This window comes from Parus major, chromosome 2, assembly GCF_001522545.3.
Source record: "Parus major isolate Abel chromosome 2, Parus_major1.1, whole genome shotgun sequence".
Taxonomy (NCBI): domain Eukaryota; kingdom Metazoa; phylum Chordata; class Aves; order Passeriformes; family Paridae; genus Parus; species Parus major.
The window spans coordinates 139,477,402-139,496,771 of NC_031769.1; the positions used below are offsets into that span (position 1 = coordinate 139,477,402).

Sequence of the window (19,370 nt, forward strand, 5' to 3'; positions counted from 1 at the left end):
TTTAGTACCTTCTTTGCGACTGTGGCAATAGTCTACACTAATCTGTTGGGGATGACAAATGTAAGTTTATAGTTCATGTAAGTTTATTTTAAACAATAAAGCCACAAACTGAAAATCACTAAAAATCAAGGGCAGACCAGGCTTGTGTTTTTGATCTACCTACTGGAAGCAAAGTGTTTAGGTAAGGCTCAGCTGGGTGCTATCACAGCCCAGGGAAGCAGCATGGACTAGTGTGTTATCCTCTGTGTGAGGAGGGGCTCACTATCTGGTAGCCTTGTTTATGTATTGTGACCTACATGTGAAACATGGTCAGTAATCACAGCTCAGTAACTCCCTAAACTGCCAATTCAAACATGTATCTCAGTCCTTAATCAGGAAATGAAAGAAAATTTTGTATAAATTGCGTGGCTGAGGCTGTTTGACTCCTGTCATGTCCCAGTCTCTAGTCTGCAGCAGCAAGCTCTTTTTTCACAAGATGCAATAGACCTCCTGCCCAGCACAAGTGGTACCATCATCTTCTGAGAAAAAGCTCCAACCCAGCAGAGTTGGTTGGGTATTGGCAGAACTTCCTCGGTGTCTAAGAATTGCCCTGCAAAGCAGCACTCCATGTGAAGTGATTCCCCACTGCCCAGAAATGGGTCCAGGTTTTGCATTTGGGGTGTTAGAGGCAAGATTTCTTGGAATAGCCAGTGAGGAGAACACGCTAACACCTAACAGAAAAGCCACAAAAGTTACTTTATCTTCAGGGTTTTTGCCTACTTTTGGGCCTGCCTGGATCAATCTCTATGGCTCACCCAGGAACCACAGCCTCATTGATGACCACCAGGAGCTTAATGAAGGTTTTGGAGAAGGGGTCTCCTTCAGGGGACGTCTCTTCCTTGAGATTGCTGTGGAGATACTTTCAGGAGGAGCCCGTGAGTCGAAGTTTTCAAGCATTATCAAATTGCCATCTAAAGATAAAGACTTCAAAGCACTCAAAGGAAAAGACAAAACTGATAAAGCGGGAGAGGACCGAAAGTCAGCTTCTCCTTCAGACAAAATGAACTCAACTGAAGTGGAAGTTGAGCCATTTGATGTACCTTTAGAGGTCAGTATGATATTAAGAGATTGGTTGTCATGTGTCTCTAAACCTCTAAGAATGGCACAGGTCTGTGTGTTTGGTCAGGCCATATAATACTGCTTTTTGTTCTCCCTACAGTTTCTCCATGCTTTCACAGTCTTGGGACCTCCCCACAATAATACAGCATGAATAGAGCATGAATGTGTACCTGTAATTCAAAAAACTCTTGAGTAGGATTTGGTATTCATAAAACTTAGTCTCCTGTCATATTACTCCTTTTGCACTAGCTGCATCCACGTGTTCCTACTAGAAACTTAGCTGACATAATATCTACAAATGGACAGAGAACCAGTGTGGACAGCTGGGAATTATAAAGCCTGACTTCCTGCATTCATTCAAGAGAATGTATAGTTTTCAATTGAAATTAATAGAGAATCATTGACATAAAATCTGTGCAAATGTTGAGAGATAGATACAGTTTAGCCTGATTGAATCTCTTCCTTTAATGCTGCATTCCCAATGTTGTGTTAGTGTTAGGCTGATAATCCCTTTAGAAGAAGAGCTGAAAATCATGTGCTCAGTTTCAACCAGTGTTAACTGATGTTGTTTGCCTAATTCCACCTATTGTGTAGGATTACATCATGGGAAAACCTGCACTGTGGTGCTTTGAGAAGGTTGGGCAGTTGTGGCAGGGTGTGTGGACCTGGGAGCTGAGCCAATGTTTGAGCTGTGGTTCTCAGCTCCACCACATCACTCTCTGGGAGCAACAGCAATTGCTTCATATGCAAGCTCATTTTTTAACCCAATAAATAGGAAAAAATATTCTCATAACCAATTTTCCTCCCACTTCACTATATCTACTACAACTACCTGACAGGACGTTGTGGCAAGGCAGGGGTTGGCCTCATCTCCCAGTCAACTTGCAATAGGACAAGGGGGAATGGCCAAGAGTTGTGCCAGGGGAGGTTCAGGCTGGGTATTAGGAAAAATGTCTTCAATGGGAGAGTGGTTAAGCTTTGGAACAGGTTCCCCAGGGAAGTAGTGGAATCATCATCGCAGGAAGTGTTCAAAAAATGAGTAGCTGTGGTGTTTTGTGATATAGTTTAGTGGGCATGTTCAGTCAAATTTAGACTTGATGATCTTGGAAATCTTTTTCAGCCTTGATGATTCTGTGACTATGTCAATGATCAAAACTTTGTTTTGTTGTAGTGGGAGTTCCAATGCACTTCTTAAGATATTTGTGTCCTTTATTAGTTCTGATTCTTGGTCTTTCCACTCCATCTCTACAAGTAAATAGGAGAGGAGCAATTGTTCTTTGGTCTTGAGGCCTAGCCTTGAGAAGTGCCAACTTCCTTGGCCTGTGCCCTGGCATTTCTGGCCTGAGGGCTGGCTGGAGAGGGTCAAGGAGTGTGTTAGCAGAGAACTGGCATGGGTAATTGCAAGCCAGCTGTGTGAACTTGTACTCTGCTGTTACTTTATTTACTCATATAGTTGTAAATTACCCCTGTCCCTCAGTTCTTCTCTGACAACTAACAGAGGTGATATTCAAAGACATTTATTTCCATATGAATTTTTCTTTATATGCAGGAAATCCATTATTATGAGTAGCTCAGACACTATGGTCTTGGGCCTGGTTAAATACCCCAGGTAGAGAAACAAACCCTGCTGTAACACCCACCAACAAACATTAATAGTAATAATAAGGATTTATTTCCAGCTTCTGTTTCTCAGTTTCAAATAGAGAATGAATAAAAGGCAACAGCATGGTACAGTGATAATTGATATTCTTTTGGTTTTGACATTCAGCAATACTTCGTGCTGCAGTAGGCAGTAATTGTATTACAACTCTCTGAAAGGAAAAGCGGGAACTGGAGACATTACCAATAATGCAAAAAGTGTTTCATAGAGCCTCTGAGACAACAGAGGCAAATATCCATCCCCACAGCACAACTTAACTGGCCTATTCCAACAGCAAGAAGATATTAAAATTTGTTTTCTTTATAATAGGAGATAGATGCATGTGTCATAGTCTCTGAGCCTTGGCTTTATTAGATACTCTTTTCTCTGGGCTTCATACTGGAAAAGTATAAAAAGCTAAAGTTACTCTGGAGCTGCAATCTGTTTGAGCTGTTGACTGATATATTATGGTGCTAATCATTTCACTGAAGACTTATGATCTTTTGCTGTGTATAGCAGAGGTTTTTCAAAATGAAGAGATCATGGGCTGTGTCAAAAACTGTTTCTGCTTTGCAGAACTCAAGGAAACAAATATTCATGTAGAGCTGATGTTTTATTCATTGCCTCACTCACACTGCAGAACTAGTGCTGATCTTGCCTAATGGGACTCAGTTTGCAGGCGTTGTGAAATGAGAAGGGTTTGGACGGGAGGATCGGGACAGTTGGGGTGAAAATTTGGGGAGAACTCAAACTATAAAGTATATCTCCTTTGAGTTTAGTCTTGGCTTGGGGTTAATAGCTTGTTAATAACTTTGGCCTGGTGTTAATATCGTGTTTTGTTAATGACCAAGAGCATTAACAAAGAGCTGGGCCTCCTTGCCTGAGATCCATGCCAGGCAGAAAGCAGATGCTAGGTCTCCAATAGATGTAAACAGTGCCTAGAAGAGCCTTAAAATTCAACAAAAGACCATTCCACTTTCCCTTTGTGCTGCAAAAAGTAGTAGAAGGCAAAACAAATGCTGACATTTTCCTCCTTCTTCTCCAATAGATCTATGAAGAGAAAATGGAGGAATTCCTTCTCTTCGGGACATTTTTTGAAGCCACAATGATTGATAGGAAGTTTGGGGACAAGCCAATAACCTTTGAGGTTTCTGTTGGTAAGTGTGTTAAGGTCTTATCCAAAGGAGAGAGGGAGCCTCAGGAGCAAGGGGATGAGAGATGTTCCTGACTGGGGTGTCTCAGAGCTCAGGAATCAGCTTCAGAGTAGAGCTTACATTTGAGTTAAACCCTGATTATCATTTCTCTGTGTAACAGTCAAGTTGGGCATAATGATCCCTATCTCTCTTACTCCCCAAATGCTCAATTTTAATACAAATTTTCTCCTCCTGTACGTACAGCAACTTAGTCAGTATTTACCCTCTTCATCACTTGAGAGATCAAACTCAGATAATTTACTTCAGGCAGAGTTCATTCTGTGATGTCCATTGCAGTCTGTCCCTGGCTGTGAGGGAGCCCTTTGTGGGGGATGATCCCTGTCCACTGTCTTGGACATCTCCACTGAGTTACCTGTGGGTCTGTGAGTGTGGCAGGGGGTGATGTACAGACAGGACGCAAATTGCAGGCACCACCTTGTCCTAACATCCTCCTGGTAAGTCCTTTCCTCTTCCAGGGGAAAGCAGGACCATACCCCATGGGCTCCACATTGTGCAGCTAAATTATCCCTGGAAGCAGTCCAAAGAGAAAACGAGGACATTTTCATGAACACTGAATGCATATTTTCAAAGCAGAACTATTTTCTCTTAAGAGAGAAGCCTGAATTGGTCTCATTTCCCTTGCAGGGATTTGATTATCTCCTTACCAGACCCACCAAGGGCCCAGGTGCACAGTAGCACCCTGGCACTTCCAGTCTCTGTGCTCGTGTCCATGGCTGTGCTCAGCTGTAAGGCTTTGTGTGCAGAGAGAGGTGCTGTGAAAAACAGGGAATCAATGAGTGATGCTGATTCCTGCTGAAACTTAGCAGGAAGCTGAGCTGAGAATGACAAGAAACTAATTTAAATAGTTGGGCAAGAAATTGTAGTGATTCTTGTCAGAATTAATACTAAAGATTAATCTGGCTCTGAATTCTGGACCTAAATATCTATTAGCCACCTGTGTAGCCGAAATTTGGACCCAAACTTGGCAAGTTGTCATTATTTACATGAAAGGCTGAACCAAAAATGCAGATCAGGATGTTATATGGGGTGATTCAGCACATTCTTCTCCTGCAGAGAATGTTTTCTCTGTCTTTTTTAAAATCTGTAATTATCAGTTTGATGGATGTACCTCTTTCCCAGAGCTGATAATTGCCCTTTAAGGCAAAATCCTTTTAGGGAATATGATTATATCATTAGCAGAATTGTCTGGCATAAGCCTTGAAGCTGGAGCCTCAAAGCATTGTTATTACTAACTCTGCAACCCCAATAAGCAAAATTTACTTGTCTGAAAAAGAGTTTATATCTTCTGAGATCAAACTTTGAAATGATCATCCATATGTTGTGAAGAAGACATACATTTTCTGTGTGAATCAATTCCATATCAGGGCTCCTGAGTATAGAAATATCAACAACAGTATTGTTTTGGTTTCTGAATTTCTTTAGCAAAACTGAAGGTCCTGGGGCCAGAAATCAGAGGATCACATCAGTAAGTGATGTTCACATCACTCCTCTAGAACCTGAAGGTTGTCCATTCCAGGGACAAACATAGCCTGTCACAACCTTTATGAATGGTTGTGTGGTTAAAACAGCTAAATTAACAAAATTTCCCACTGGTATGACTGGCCATTTCCTTTTCTTAAAACCTCATTCATGTTTACCACCTCCAAGTTAGACATCTCCTGTAATCCTGGGTCTCCAGGTAACTTTGGAAGTATTACTGATGGGGTGTCAGGAGGAGCTGGAGGGAAAAAGAAGAATGGAGAAGCAGAAGAAAGCCTTCTGCATGAGGGGGAAGGTGACATTTCTCATGACCTTGGATTGCCCCTGATATCTACCACACCCCCTGAGAAGCCACTGATCACAGGTGGGAACAGGTGAGGATCTGTTTTTCAAAACCTTATTATGTAGGACTCTGGTTCTTATTTTATAATCCTGTGGGACTCATTGATGAACCCTGGCAGCATTAAAGAGTTTGTGTGAAATGGAGGCTTTCAGGTTCTCAATTACATCTTTCACAACAGTAAATTTTCTTGTCTTTGCTGAAGAAAACAAGCTCTGAGCTATTTTAAATACATGTGATCTTGGCCTCATGGGCTCTTGAACCCTTTCTGAAAATGTTGTGTGTAACACCAGCTGCACATTGGAAAGCTACAGCAAAATGCAACTTCTCCAGTGCCATCCCTGGTTTAGGGTCCAACTCTGTGATCACAAGTAAAACCCAGCCAGTCCAGCTCCAAAACACAATGTCACATGTGAAGTGCTGGTCAAGGCAGTCACCTTCCAGAACACTTTCTAGAGCTAATAATGACAGATACACACTTAAATAGCTAGTAACAGAGGTAGGAGGAAATAGTCATTGAGTAAAAAATAGAGCAATGTATGAAAATATACAGGATGGTTCTTTGAAATAACTTTGTTATAAACAGAATTCTAAAGGTTTAATTCATTTGAAAGATGTTATTAAAAGGAAATACTTTCTTTGTTGTTTTGGTATGTAGAACAATCCCCAGTATTGGTGACTGCCAAGACTAGATGGTACTTCTTGCTTTAGAAGGCCAAGCAGTCTACAGTATAAGGACCTGGAGGAAAATATCAACCTGGATCTGTTTGGTTTCTGGATGTTGCTAAATTTAAAAAGCACTTTTATTCATTTCTGCACTCAGTGGCTCACTTAGATTAAATGAGAGCTAGAGAAAGAAAAAAAGAATGAAAATATCATGGTAAAAATTCTGGTTTTGCAGCAAATAAAAAAAGAGGGGGAAAACCCCCCCAGTGACTGATAGAAAGACAGTTGCCTTTCCTTGTTACCAGAACTGCAAATTTGGGTACATGCAGAGAGTTATCTTATTTGAGAGAAGCTGGGATTTTTTTGTTTTTCCTTAACAAGAATTAAGATTTAAAGAACCATTTTAAAAGAATTAATCATTCTTCAAATCAGCTATTTTCTTCTTGGATGTGTCCAGTATTAATAAAGTTTTCTCTCATTAAAGATCCCTTTTCCTCAAATTTATGTAGAAAGCTGCATCTTTTGTTCCCTCCTGTGCTATTAAAAACAATTTGGTCAGCCACAGATAACAACTGATGAGTTTTTCACTGTTTTCTCATAATGGCATCTTGGTTGGTCTCACCACTGGATATTTTTAGTATTAATAAGTACTTACTGGGATATCCAGTAGTTTAGATAAACTGCATTTTAGATTCATAAATGAACAATGGAAAACAAAATTAAGCATATATTTTGGAGATTAAAACTACTAACTAATTAAAGGAACAGACAGAGCAATAAGACTTCTAAAGCAGACACCATGAAACTGCCAGGAGTTTTCCACATTTATGTCAAAACTTAAACTAAGGCTAAGCTAAAACTGAAAAAGTGATTCCTCAAAATTGGAATAGTGGGAATAACAGAATTCAGTTTTCCATTTTGATTTTTTTTGAGGCTATATACTCTTCTTAGCAAATCTAATTAAAAGGCTCATGAACTCTATGAATTTCAGATTAAGATGTTCAGGCCCTGGGAGATGGTTAAATTGTTTTTTTCTCTTCTGAAAGCACCAAAATTAATGACACCCAAGGTAGCTCTGCTGTGCACCAAATTCAATGGGTAATCCTCACCTTGCTGTAGGTCATGGAGGAGAAAGTAAATGGAAAATTCTCTCTCTTTTGATATCACATAGGGCAGTAAAATGAAGTTATAGAGAAGATATTAATCTTTTTAAATGGAAAAATTAACTCATAAAGGTTTATGATGATCCCCTCTTAGAGATGTGTGGAAGTTTGGAGTCATTGATATGGCACTCAAGAGCAAAAAGTGATTTGGTTTCCATGGTCTTGGCTTGGTGATCTACCACCTGTGGCCAGTTCTGAAATCACTGAGACTATCTAAGGCCATTAGAGCCATGGCCAGAAGAACATGAAGTGGTTTGCAGTGGCTCATACACATGAAAAAGATCTCCACTGTCCCACCACTGATAAGGAAAATGAGGAGACCTCTATTTTTAAATCCAGTGTGGCCGAGCAATTAAGTTTCATAAGGCTGTAGTATTTATATAAAGGAGGACAATGTGCTTATCAGGTACATGGACTTGACATAATACCTTTTACAGATCAAATCAAAACATCAGCTTTGGGGCAGGTCTGCAGACTCCAGTTATGCTGGCCTCCTGCTCACTTTTTTCAGTGCAAATCACTCATGCAGCTGAACACACAAAGAAAGCAGAGTTACAAGAAGGGTCAATATGAAAACTTGGACTTAAGATCAGAAGTGCTAGAAGCAGGAGTGGTGGATGCATTTTATCACTGAGTTATTATGAGTTTGATATTACTTTTACTAAGCAGGCTTTGCAGATCAGTTTCTGCCAGGGAATGTCAGTCTTCACAAACTCTGAAAAAGGGCTTCTTGTGAAATTAATGTGGTATTAAGACTCTGCCATGCCTCTCCCACTGTGCAGTGTGTGGAACCATTGCTTTTGAAAATGTGATCAGATATTAATCTTTGCTCCTTTTTTCTTGTAGTTTACCACCATTAATAGTATTTTAGAGCTTCTCTACATGCCTTTTTGTCTGGCTTTTCTTCCTCCCTGGAAAACACTGAAATTAGATCCATTGACTTTGTTTTTTCTATTCAGGGATCTCACTGGAAGAATAAGTGATTTTTGTGTTTGCCCTTTCCAAGATTTACTTGTTAGCACATGAGAACACATCCTGTTGTCTCTACAGTTTTCTATGCTGTGAGAGCCCCAAACAACTTGTCTTTGCTCTTCCCCCTCTTGAACTGCTCTGTCACCTTCATGACCTGCTCCCTACCTTGTTTTCACAGGAACTACCAGTACCTGCCATACGATGAGAGGAAGCCCTGTATCTGTGTAAGGAGCTACTGGGGCAACCAAACCTTTCGGCTGTACTCTTCCAACACTCTTGAGAAAATGGCAGATCACCTGGTAAGGGGCAACCATCCTCCCAGGCTCATGTATTCAGTAAAATATAGCACTGAGAGGCCACACTTCCTAAATCAGACCTTCAACATTTCCCCCACATTTCCCCCAGCTGCATTCCTTGTTCATTTTGTGAGAAAGCAGTTGATAAAAGCATTTTCCTTTTTCTTTCCACCAAATTGCTTTGAACTGTTAGAGCTGCTCAAGTATTCCCAACCACAACTATTTTTTATATGTCTGCCTTCCTTCCTCAGCAATGTTTTATTCTTTGTAAAAACATTCAAACAATTAAATTATGCGATACAATTTTGTCTCCTATGGCTCTTCCTCTAATGCCTTCTTGCCATATGTTTATACTGGGCACTCACTAAAGGACAATATTTGTTCTTAGTTTTCCTAAATCATTGATAGAGACAGAATGATATATCACCTCATGGGCAGTCACTCTGATGTCCTAGTCACAGTGTTTTCCCATAATGATGGTTTTTTCTACCTTTGTTTAAAGCTGACTATCAATGATCTCAAGAAAGTATGTTTTGTTGTTTGTTTTTTTTTTAAAAGTGAATCCTAGTGTTGAATATTTTAATGTGGGGCAATTGGATTAAGAGTCTCATTTATCCCTATATATCTCATGAGCAGCAATGCTGAAGTCATACTGATGCAAGGCTGTATCAGGAGAAGACTGACTTATAACCAAACATTTTGGGCTCAGGTATTTGAATATTAAACATCTGAACATAAGTATGTGGAGAGATGTTTGTCAGCACACCCAAACACTCACAGGCCTTGCTGAAAATCCAGATATTTATTTTAGTTTTTAAGACCAGACTCCATTCGTCATGGATAACAGTAGGTTTTGTGATGCACCTTACATATGGATTCAAGTGACCACTGAAGTTTAAGGTGTTAACTCCAGAAACTTGCTGAAGTTAAGCAGGAGGCTTAGAAACAGAACCAAGAACTATTTTTTTTCTCCTACCTAGAGGGTAATGTTTCCAAATTATTGATCTTCCTCAAAGAAGTAAGAATGCAAAGTTGCTTCAAGCAGTAATAGCTTGGAAAAGTAATTAGAAAGACTGGGAAAAGGTCAAAATATATCATGCTGCTGAAGTCTTTTCTCTGTGTACTTCAAGTATAGTGATATATCAAAGGTTCTTTCTGTCAGGCCATAAAATCGCCTCCCTCATTCCTGCTAGTCATAAATGGTACAGTTACACAGACAGAATGACAAAGTGCCCTCCTGTGCATAATGGCTTTCTCATGTGTTTTTCATAGGAAGAATCATTAGAGCAAGTAAAGGACTTGATCAAAGTTTCAGAGACTGCAGCTGAGGAGAAAATGAAGAAGACCCTAAATGGTTTTATCAATCAAAGCAGGTAATAAAATTTATTAGATGCATACAGAAAATCAAATTTAATATTGGCTACAAATTCAAGACTAGACAAGGAAACTGGTGATAATTTAAAAAAAGTATAGTAAACCTACAGAGATATATATTTTATTTATTTTGCTGTAAAAGCAAAGACCTTCCCAAATTGCAGTTTCAATTTAGACAGAGAAAATATTTATTGTTATTTTCCATATTCAGTATTGACAATAGATGACTGCTAATCATTGCCATATTACTTTGGCTCTCAGAACTCCAAAAAGATGTTTTATATGTGATACATAGGATTAAATACAGTGTGTAATAGATACACTGTAAGCAAAACAAAAAAACCCGAAGATTAATGTAAAAACAAAGGATGCCACATATTGGTATAGATCCAGTGGGCTCTGTATCAAATGACATGATTTGTCTCAAAATAGATATAACCCCTTATTTCTAGATATTATTAACCCATTTCTGTGAAGTGAGGTACAGAGGTTTTGGACTCTATTCCTTGAATCTTATAGGTACATAATATTTTAGAAATTTTCAGTGTCTTTGTCTTCTGGTTAGGTACTGCAGCAGACACAGAACATTCCAATATATTTTAGCACATTAGTGTTCTCACATTAAAAATATAACAGATTTAAAAACCCTGTTATTCCTGTGTCCTAGGGCATTCATGGTCATTGCTGAAAAGAAGCCCAAAGGGTTGAACTACACTGCTTTGGACAAAAAGAGGGTTATGCTGTTCAAGCAAGAGCTGGTATGTGCTGTTCTTTAAGTATTGATGCAGTGATGATTACTGAAAGCACACTGCTTGTTTGGTTTTTTTCTATTTTTTTTCCTATTTGATTGCATCATACGGGAATTCTTTGTAATTCATATTAATATAGCACTTGTGAGCATTTATTTTAATAAATCTCACTGTGCTTAATAAAGGGTTGTCAGATATGCTAAAATGAAGCAGAAGATGTTTTTAAATACTAATAAAGCATTATAATAATGAGATTATTTTTCTTGTCCATGCATCTTAAAATGGAATGATGCTGAATTCAGTGGAAAAGCACTAAATTTACACTGCTGCCAGGCGTCTAACGACTATGGTGGTGCTGAACTTCAAGACTAGTGAAGTCTGGCCTTTGATATCCCTGGATCTAATAATCTCCTCCAGAGAACCAGTGAGAAGATACCAAACTGGGTGGAAGTCATCTGAATATTTATTACCTTTTTTTACTGTTTGTACCACAAAAGATTGTTCCTTCTGTCAAGATCAAGGACTGGTAGTTCCTTGGCAATCACAAGGCAACAATCACATGTTGGTAATCACATGTTTTTTGGGACCTCCATACATGCAGTATACAGACAAACAAAGACAAAAGGGGGGACATTCAATTTTTATGTTGTCCAGCTCCAAAGAGTTAATCAGTTTCTGTTGTGACAAAGAAACATTAAACAAAGTATCTCCCATCTTCTCTTTTTAACTTGAATCAAAGACTGTTTCTCTTCCAGTTCAAACTACTTGATAACAGATGAAAATAATATATTGTCTTTCCTCACTACAGGAAGCAATGTCCAATGATGCCAAGGGAATCATTGAGCAGCAAAAAAAGAGGATGCCACTGGATGAAATGATTCGTGAAACTCAGAGTTTTATAGATAAAATTCGATTCTTAGTTGATGAGGTAATCCACACAGAATTCAGAAAAATTTAAAATCCAAGACTTGTCTTTGATTTTCATAATCCCATGTGAAGAATAACTTCTGGCTTGGTTATCCAAAGAGTTCTCCTTTAGCTATCTGGACCTTATTCTATTTTGCATTAAATGGAGCTGTTATCAAACCAGGGTAAGAAAAAAACAGGTTGGGCGGTGTGGTATGGAGAGGATGTACCACAGATATATTTTTTCCATACCTGGTGGCTTGGAGAAGCCAACTTTCTCATATGAACTCATGCCTCCACCTGTATGGACACCTGTATGGATTTGGACTGGTATGACCTTGGGGTGCCTATATTATTCAGCCTGAGAATAATTGATATATTTGGTTGGGCCAAAATCCAGCCACTGGAAAGCTGTGCCTCTGAGAGCTGCCTGTGCTAGCAACCCATGGCTATTGCCTGGCTCAGAGAGCAAGTGGCACAGTGGCATGGTTTGCATCCTACACACAAATTCTCTTTCTTCCTAAAACAGACTGACCTTGCTAACAGTTTCTTCAGGGAACAGCCCCTGGGCTGGTCTTTTTTCTAACCACACTGAAGCTTGGCTTGGAGAAACATTATCTGGAACAGGGCAAGGCAGTCTCACTGAGCATCATCACAAGAAGAAAAGATGATCATATTCCAGTGTTTGAGCTGGTCCTGGTCCTTTTTGATTTGCTGGTATAGATGAAATTGATGGTATTTCCATGGTAGTAACTTATGTGGTCTGTGGTTAAGTTATTCCCTGGGACAGAGCCATACCCAGATCCTTTAGTTTCTCCTAAAATTACTTATGAAGTAGGTGCTCCTCAATCACTCTACAAAGCTCTTTACCTTCAGCTGTAATTAGAAATTGAGGTGTGGACTGCAAAGCATGAAGTGACAGCCTTGTTTAGCTCAGGGGCACATCAGGAGCCGTGAGGGCATCAGCTCCTAGTAAGAGTGTTTCAGTAAAAATATGAGAGTGGTGGCTCATAGAAGGAACTCAGTTTTACTTCAATATATGCCTAATTTAACAGCCACAGAATACAGTGCCTGATGTGTTCATCTGGATGATCAGCAACAACAAAAGAGTTGCATATGCAAGAGTTCCAGCAAAAAACATACTCTACTCCCCAGCAAAAGAGCAGAGAGGCAAGGACTGTGGGAAGATTAAAACTCATTTCCTGAAAGTAAGTCTGTGGCACACTGCAAACACAGGTAATACCTAGGGAGCATTTGGTATTCAGATTTCTTCCAGGGATAGTATTTTACAGATTAATCTTTGTAATGTAAAAATACGTACAGATTCGTATCCACCATTTATTAATATTTTCTTCTTACATTTAGACTTGTCATTCTTTAAGCACTCTATCATTGGCAGAGTTTTGATGTATGAGTAATTTATTCCCTCACTGCTTGTTCTGGCAAGTATAGAACATTGTTTATCAATGGCTGTATACATAAACAAATAGAAAAGGTACAGCCTCTTTGCTGGCAAAAACATCAGAACGCAGCACATGAAGGTCTGGGAGGAGAATGGTGAGAGATCATCACTCAGCAACTCAGCAAGGAAACCTAGGTATTCAGGGGTAATACAGGAATTATTTATACTTCCTATTTAAAACATGCTTAAATTTGCACAGCATATGTCCAAAATACTGTTACAGGATTATTCATATTGCAGGAAAGCCCTAGTGGATATACTTCTACAAAGGCAGTGTGACCAGTAGTACCTACAGTGGGAAATTGTGCAATGTAATTATTACTGTGACCATCAGGAAAAACCCATATATTCCAGACAACAGTCATTTCATATGACTTTTCAGTGGTTTTTCACCTTGGATTTCTGGGAATACTCCCATAAAGCACAGCTAAAGAGCAGATAAAAACATCTAAGATCCTGAGATACTTGCCATAGGTACTTGTTAAGCAAAGTACTGTTTCCCTGCATGAAATAAAGTATTCCACAATTAACTATCCAGCCCCCTCAGTATCAAGACTTATCTTAGGAACAGACAATATTAAACTCTGAACTTTGCAGATCTAGATGAAGTGGGTGGAAGAAAAAGAAGTAATAGGTCAAGACTAGTAACATTTTATAGTGGAAATTTTTTCTGAACTGCCAATGAAGTAATATTTTTAGTAATACATGTGACCTAACTACTGGAGACCAGGAAAACTGCATGAAATGGAAAGTGGGTTGAAGTCTGGGCAAAGTAGGGCATAAGATAGCACTTATGCAGCTATAAGATAGCCTGCACAAATATCTGTATATCAGGCAGTATGCAGTTTATATAGATTGTTAGTTGAGCAAACAGCTAATTCCTTCCCAAAGAGTCACAGAAATTTCTTGTGCTAAATGAGTTTCAGGGCAACTCACTAAGGAGAAATGTCATCTATCAGTATACCAGCTGAGAGAATGCTCCTTTATTTTACTCTGGCTTGGTAAGACTCAGAGCCCAGACATGTCTCTTGAGCTTGTTGGTGATGTTGGGGTTTTTTTTCAGCTCCCAGGCAAGCGCCCTCTTGGCTGGACTGTGCAGGCAAAGGTGGACATCTACCTATGGCTTGGACCTATCAGCTATGCCCACAGTGCCATGGAGAATTTGCCTGTAGGATATGAGATTGAATTACCATCTAACAGCAACTCAGGGCACAGTGTGCTACCCTCACCTGCTTGCCTGCTGTATAAAAGTAAGGCACTCTCTTCTCTATTAACAATTAAGAGAAATGGCCCCAAAATCTCTAGTTCAGAATGTGGCTCAACCCCTATATAAAGTAACTGTTCTAAGATCATAATGGCTTTGTTTCTTCTCATCAGAAAGGGCTGGCTTCTTTGCCAAGTCATCAGTTTTGCCGCTGACTCTTTGTAAATGTAAGGGAAAGAAAAACTTTTTCGTGTTCATTTTCTATTCCCAGTCCCATGGATCTGCCTCCTTTTGGGGGAAGCATCCCTCAGTTCTCCTGATGATGCATAGAACATGTAGTAGATAAAAGAGTGATGGGAGATAAAACGGGCACTTAATAGCCTTGAAGTAGAGACCTACATGATTGATTTTAGGTGAATTCAGATGCCTTGCACAACTTCTGAGTGTCTCAGATGTTTCTTTAGTGGGACAGCACTAGCAACAGTTCCCCTTGTCAGATCCTGGTTGGAGAGCAGCTGATGAATCTTCCCCTCCTACCCGTGTGCTGCCCTGTTTCCATGGAGCTGATGTTGCTATTTTCTCTGCCATGATGTAGCCCCACACCTCTTCCAGCTGAGAGCCCACATGTATCAGGCGAGGGGGCTCATTGCCGCTGACAGCACTGGGCTTTCTGATCCCTTTGCAAAAGTTACTTTCACATCACGCTGCCAGACCACAAAGGTAAGTTCCTTTTTTTAAAGGTAAAGCCTCTTTTTGTCAGTGAAAACTTGAAAACTCCTTTTTTTCTGGATTTATTTTTTTGGTTTTTTTTAACAATTAAGCTATGAAAAGGGAAAAGCTTGGTTTTGCAAGGAGGTACCTAGCAGGAAAAGTTAGATGTTAGATGTTAAGGAGCAGATCCTGAGAGTCCACTGCAAACAAGCTTACATGTTACCCGCTACTCTGATAAGAGATGCAGCAGTCCTAGTTTATTTTAGCTCAGATATGAGATTATTTGGGACTATTGGGACACTAGCAAAAGTACATTTCTTCTTTAAGTGTTTTATATTTGGACTGTTGTCATTGCTAGATATAAATGTGGGTATGAAGATGAACCCTCGTGGTTCTCTTTTCCCCTAACCTATGCATTCAGTCACTGAGCAAATTGGAGACCTTTCTATGGCTTCTGTGGCCATGTGAGCCAGCACGGCCCTTTGGGATATGGCAAAGCACACTGGTGGTTTTAGAGCGCTAAAATGGAAATGAGCTGAAAGCAGAGGTGGGAGACTTAAAGGCTGCTAAAATATGCCCAATAGGGAATGGTCTCCCATCTCCCTCAGGAAACTCCAGGGATCAAATGGGCTCCTGTGAAGCCTCTAGAGAGAAGTGGAAACTTCAACTGAGTTTCAGCAAGAAGAGTTGAAGTACAGTCTGGATAAGTGAAAAGGAAGAAAGTCCCTCACAGAACATGGAGATTGACTTTCAAGGGACCTGAGCCCTTTACAACTACCCTGGAGTTAAAATTGGGCAGGAATCCTGACAATCATTCCACAAACAGAATTTGCTGTGCCAAATGTGGTTCACAACAAATACAGTCTTGCTTCAGAAAAAATATTTAACCCTCCCATCCAGCCCCTCCTCCTAAAACTTCACAGAAGACTGGTTTAATTTAATTAATTCTAAAATTCCTTTGACGTTTTATTCTGTTACAAGGCAAGTTCTGTTGCATGTGCCAAAGCGGACAAAAATTAAAACTTTTCTCTAAATTGTAAATGCCTGCTTTTGCTACTTTTGCCTCAAGGATATTAATTGATTTTTTCCTGTAATGTGACTTTAACTTCTAATAGAAGGTGGTGAATGAATCCAATTAAATTAGTGTCTAGGTGCACCAGATTCTGGAAAGTAGAATTTCGCCCAGGAAAAATAGGTGTTTATAGGCACAGAAGTGTTGAGTTTATTCACTGCCTGAACAAAATACTGCTGCTGGTAACTTGCATATTTTCTTAAGACTGTCAGCCAAGTGCCAATAAATGGTAGTAAAGAACCTTATTTCCATGCAAAAGAATGATAGCAGGTTATGAGTAATTTTGCAGTTGGCACATTTTTCCTGTTTAACTGTTATCTTTGTTAAATATATTTTCTGTCTAGACAGTTAAAACGTTCTCTATGATGAAATGCTATAAGCATCCGCCTAATTCAAATTACAACTAATTAAAAACTTTTGATTTCTAATGAGAGATTCATGAAAATATCTTCTTTTTTTTCATAAAGTGTTAAGTGTCATTACATAGAACTAAAAATAAGATTAAAAAAATGTGTTCTGGGGAAATGAAAACTGGTCACAGTTAGGGCAAAAGTTTTATTTTAATAGCACTTGGGATGTGCCTGCTTTCCTAAATCAACAGCTTTCCTCTAACTTTAATACTGGAGTTTGTCTACACAGACTGGTTGCCATGATATGCTTGATAGGGATTTGTGAGACAAACAGGGAAACGGAGAAATTGGAGGTACCACCCTCAAAGCAAAAGATTCATATTCTTCTGGCTGGGAGGAGCTGCTGAAAAATGTGGTGTCTCAGACATGGCATTGCTCAGGGTGTGGAAAAGGGGGTCACCAGCAGATGAGCATGTCCTGCTGAAGGACGCTCAACCAACAGATGAGCATGTCCTGCTGAAGGACGCTCAACCAAACAGCTCATTAAAAATTTCCTCTCTTCCATTAGATCATTTCTCAGACATTATCCCCTACCTGGAACCAGACACTGCTTTTCAACAGCATTGTGCTTCATGGTGACAAAGAGGAGATTGCCCAGTTCCCACCGGAGATTGTCATCGAGCTGTATGATGATGACGCAGTGGTAAACTCAAAATGCTTCTCACTAAAAACCTGGCCTCTTACATCCTATTGCAAGCATGAAAGCAAAGCTTAGTCACTGAATAGGCTTTAAATGGATCACCTTGCTGAACAGAGCTCAGTGTTACTGTGGTTTGCAGTTTAACATCTCAGAACAGCCCTGAGATTCACTAGATGGCCTTGCAAAGATGTGGCCTTGTATTTTCCCCAAGTGAAAGAAATAAGTAAGTGAATCTTACTTCTAAAGAAATCACAAACATCTTGCCCCAGGTGCCTTGAACACTGCTGTAAATATTGTAATTAGGTCTTGGTCAAGACCATTCAGACTCTGATAGTTTCACTGACTAAATATAGACCTCAGAAATTTTGGATACTCTGAAGAGTATCTTCATACTCTTCATAGCTCTTCCTCTTCATAGCTGCCTAACACGTCACTGCCCTCATACCTTGGCCTTTCCTTCTGAAGGTTTTTTCCTCATAAATACAAAGCTCTGCATCATCTTGGCTCCTATAACCATTGTGAAACTCAAATGCATTTGACCCCTGTACTCTCCTTTCTTTAGGGTAAGGCAGAATATATTGGATCTACAGTGGCTGCCCCTGTGGTGAGACTTGCTCATCAAAACTATGAACCACCAAAACTTTGTTACCACCCAGTGCACTGTGGAAGTCTTTCAGGAGGAGACCTTCTTGCTGCATTTGAGCTTCTGGAGGTAAATTTGACTTTCCCAACAATTTCACTTTTACACCCTGGGGCACACAAAAGCTGCCATGGCATCAGGGTCCATGACCATATTGAATTAGTAGGCAGCAGCTGGAAACAGCAGCTGAAGCCATTGGGCCTCATAGCTCCCATTCCATTCCTGTCACCCCTTCCACCTTGTCAGGGGCCACTGCCCACACACAAACACACCACTGCCAGCCCTTCACATGCTGTAAGCCTCCTTTGCCTGTCACTGACCCTGCCCTAAACTGTGCTCTGGCCTGAGAAACTCTGAAAATCCCACTGCCATTGCAATGACCTGCTGCTTGAGTAGCACACGGCCCTGACTACCAGCCTTGAAGCTCCCAATACTGCTTTCACTCTTAGGAAAATGAAATGGTGAATAATAAGGAGTGGATTAGGGAGGCTGAGTTTTTAGATACCCCTACTACATTAAAAGAAACATTACATGGTTTCCAGCTGCAGGACAAAAGGAAAATTCAGTTCTGGTAGATGCAGGACTGGGGTTGATCATGTTGGGATTTCAGGCAATTTCACTGGAATTTGCAGAGCCACCAGTTAAAGGTAACTTCCATCTGCTGAAAACCTACAACTGTTTGTTCTGAAATCTGAAATGGGAAAAATGTGGAATTTCATAATATGTTTTACAGCTAAAAAGGCTTTTAATTACGATAGCTATTTATGTTTTTGGTGAAAACCTGAAATAAAACAACGTGGAATATTTTCTCATGGTTGTGTCACAGGAGAGAGTGAGAGCTTCAGACAAAGTTCATTAGAGAAGCTGTCCTATTGTGTCATGAGGTGCAGAAAGGATCTTTTTGCTTTCTAAACTCCTTCTGAGAGAGGAGCCTGAGTGTGTCTGGGCCAAATCTTAGTCCCAGATTGTCAATGGTTTAAATCTAAAGAATTATAGAGGTGTTAGTGAACCTTTCTATGATTTCACTTTTTGGTAAGCAAAAGAGTTATATATTATATTTTGGTTTATTATCTTTTGGGATAGAGAAGCAACACTATTTAGGGGATATATTCAAATATACTCCTAAGAATTATGTAGAAATTTGACAACTTCATTTCAGGAAAGGAAATGAAACCTTGCAATTACCCATTTGGCAAGTTTTGGTCCATTTCCCAACACTTCGTGTCATCCCATTCCGTTTTAATATTTTCACTTTGTTTCAGAATTATTTATATTTATTTTTTCCCCAAGCACTTCATTTCATCATTTTCTTCTCCTCTCTCTTAGTTTCACTTT

At 39.7% G+C, this 19,370-nt stretch overlaps 1 protein-coding gene across 1 annotated transcript in view; it reads left to right on the forward strand.

Moving 5' to 3' along the window:
• Window positions 1-19,370, forward strand: part of FER1L6 (fer-1 like family member 6) — a 61,259-nt gene that overhangs the window by 14,222 nt on the left and 27,667 nt on the right. Inside the window, exons 11-22 of the mRNA XM_033519478.1 lie at window positions 747-1,087; window positions 3,786-3,894; window positions 5,630-5,804; window positions 8,750-8,870; window positions 10,140-10,240; window positions 10,909-10,999; window positions 11,799-11,918; window positions 12,952-13,104; window positions 14,422-14,608; window positions 15,158-15,282; window positions 17,264-17,398; window positions 17,958-18,107. Coding sequence (XP_033375369.1) covers window positions 747-1,087; window positions 3,786-3,894; window positions 5,630-5,804; window positions 8,750-8,870; window positions 10,140-10,240; window positions 10,909-10,999; window positions 11,799-11,918; window positions 12,952-13,104; window positions 14,422-14,608; window positions 15,158-15,282; window positions 17,264-17,398; window positions 17,958-18,107 — 1,808 coding nt within the window. The remainder of the gene's footprint in view (window positions 1-746; window positions 1,088-3,785; window positions 3,895-5,629; window positions 5,805-8,749; window positions 8,871-10,139; window positions 10,241-10,908; window positions 11,000-11,798; window positions 11,919-12,951; window positions 13,105-14,421; window positions 14,609-15,157; window positions 15,283-17,263; window positions 17,399-17,957; window positions 18,108-19,370) is intronic.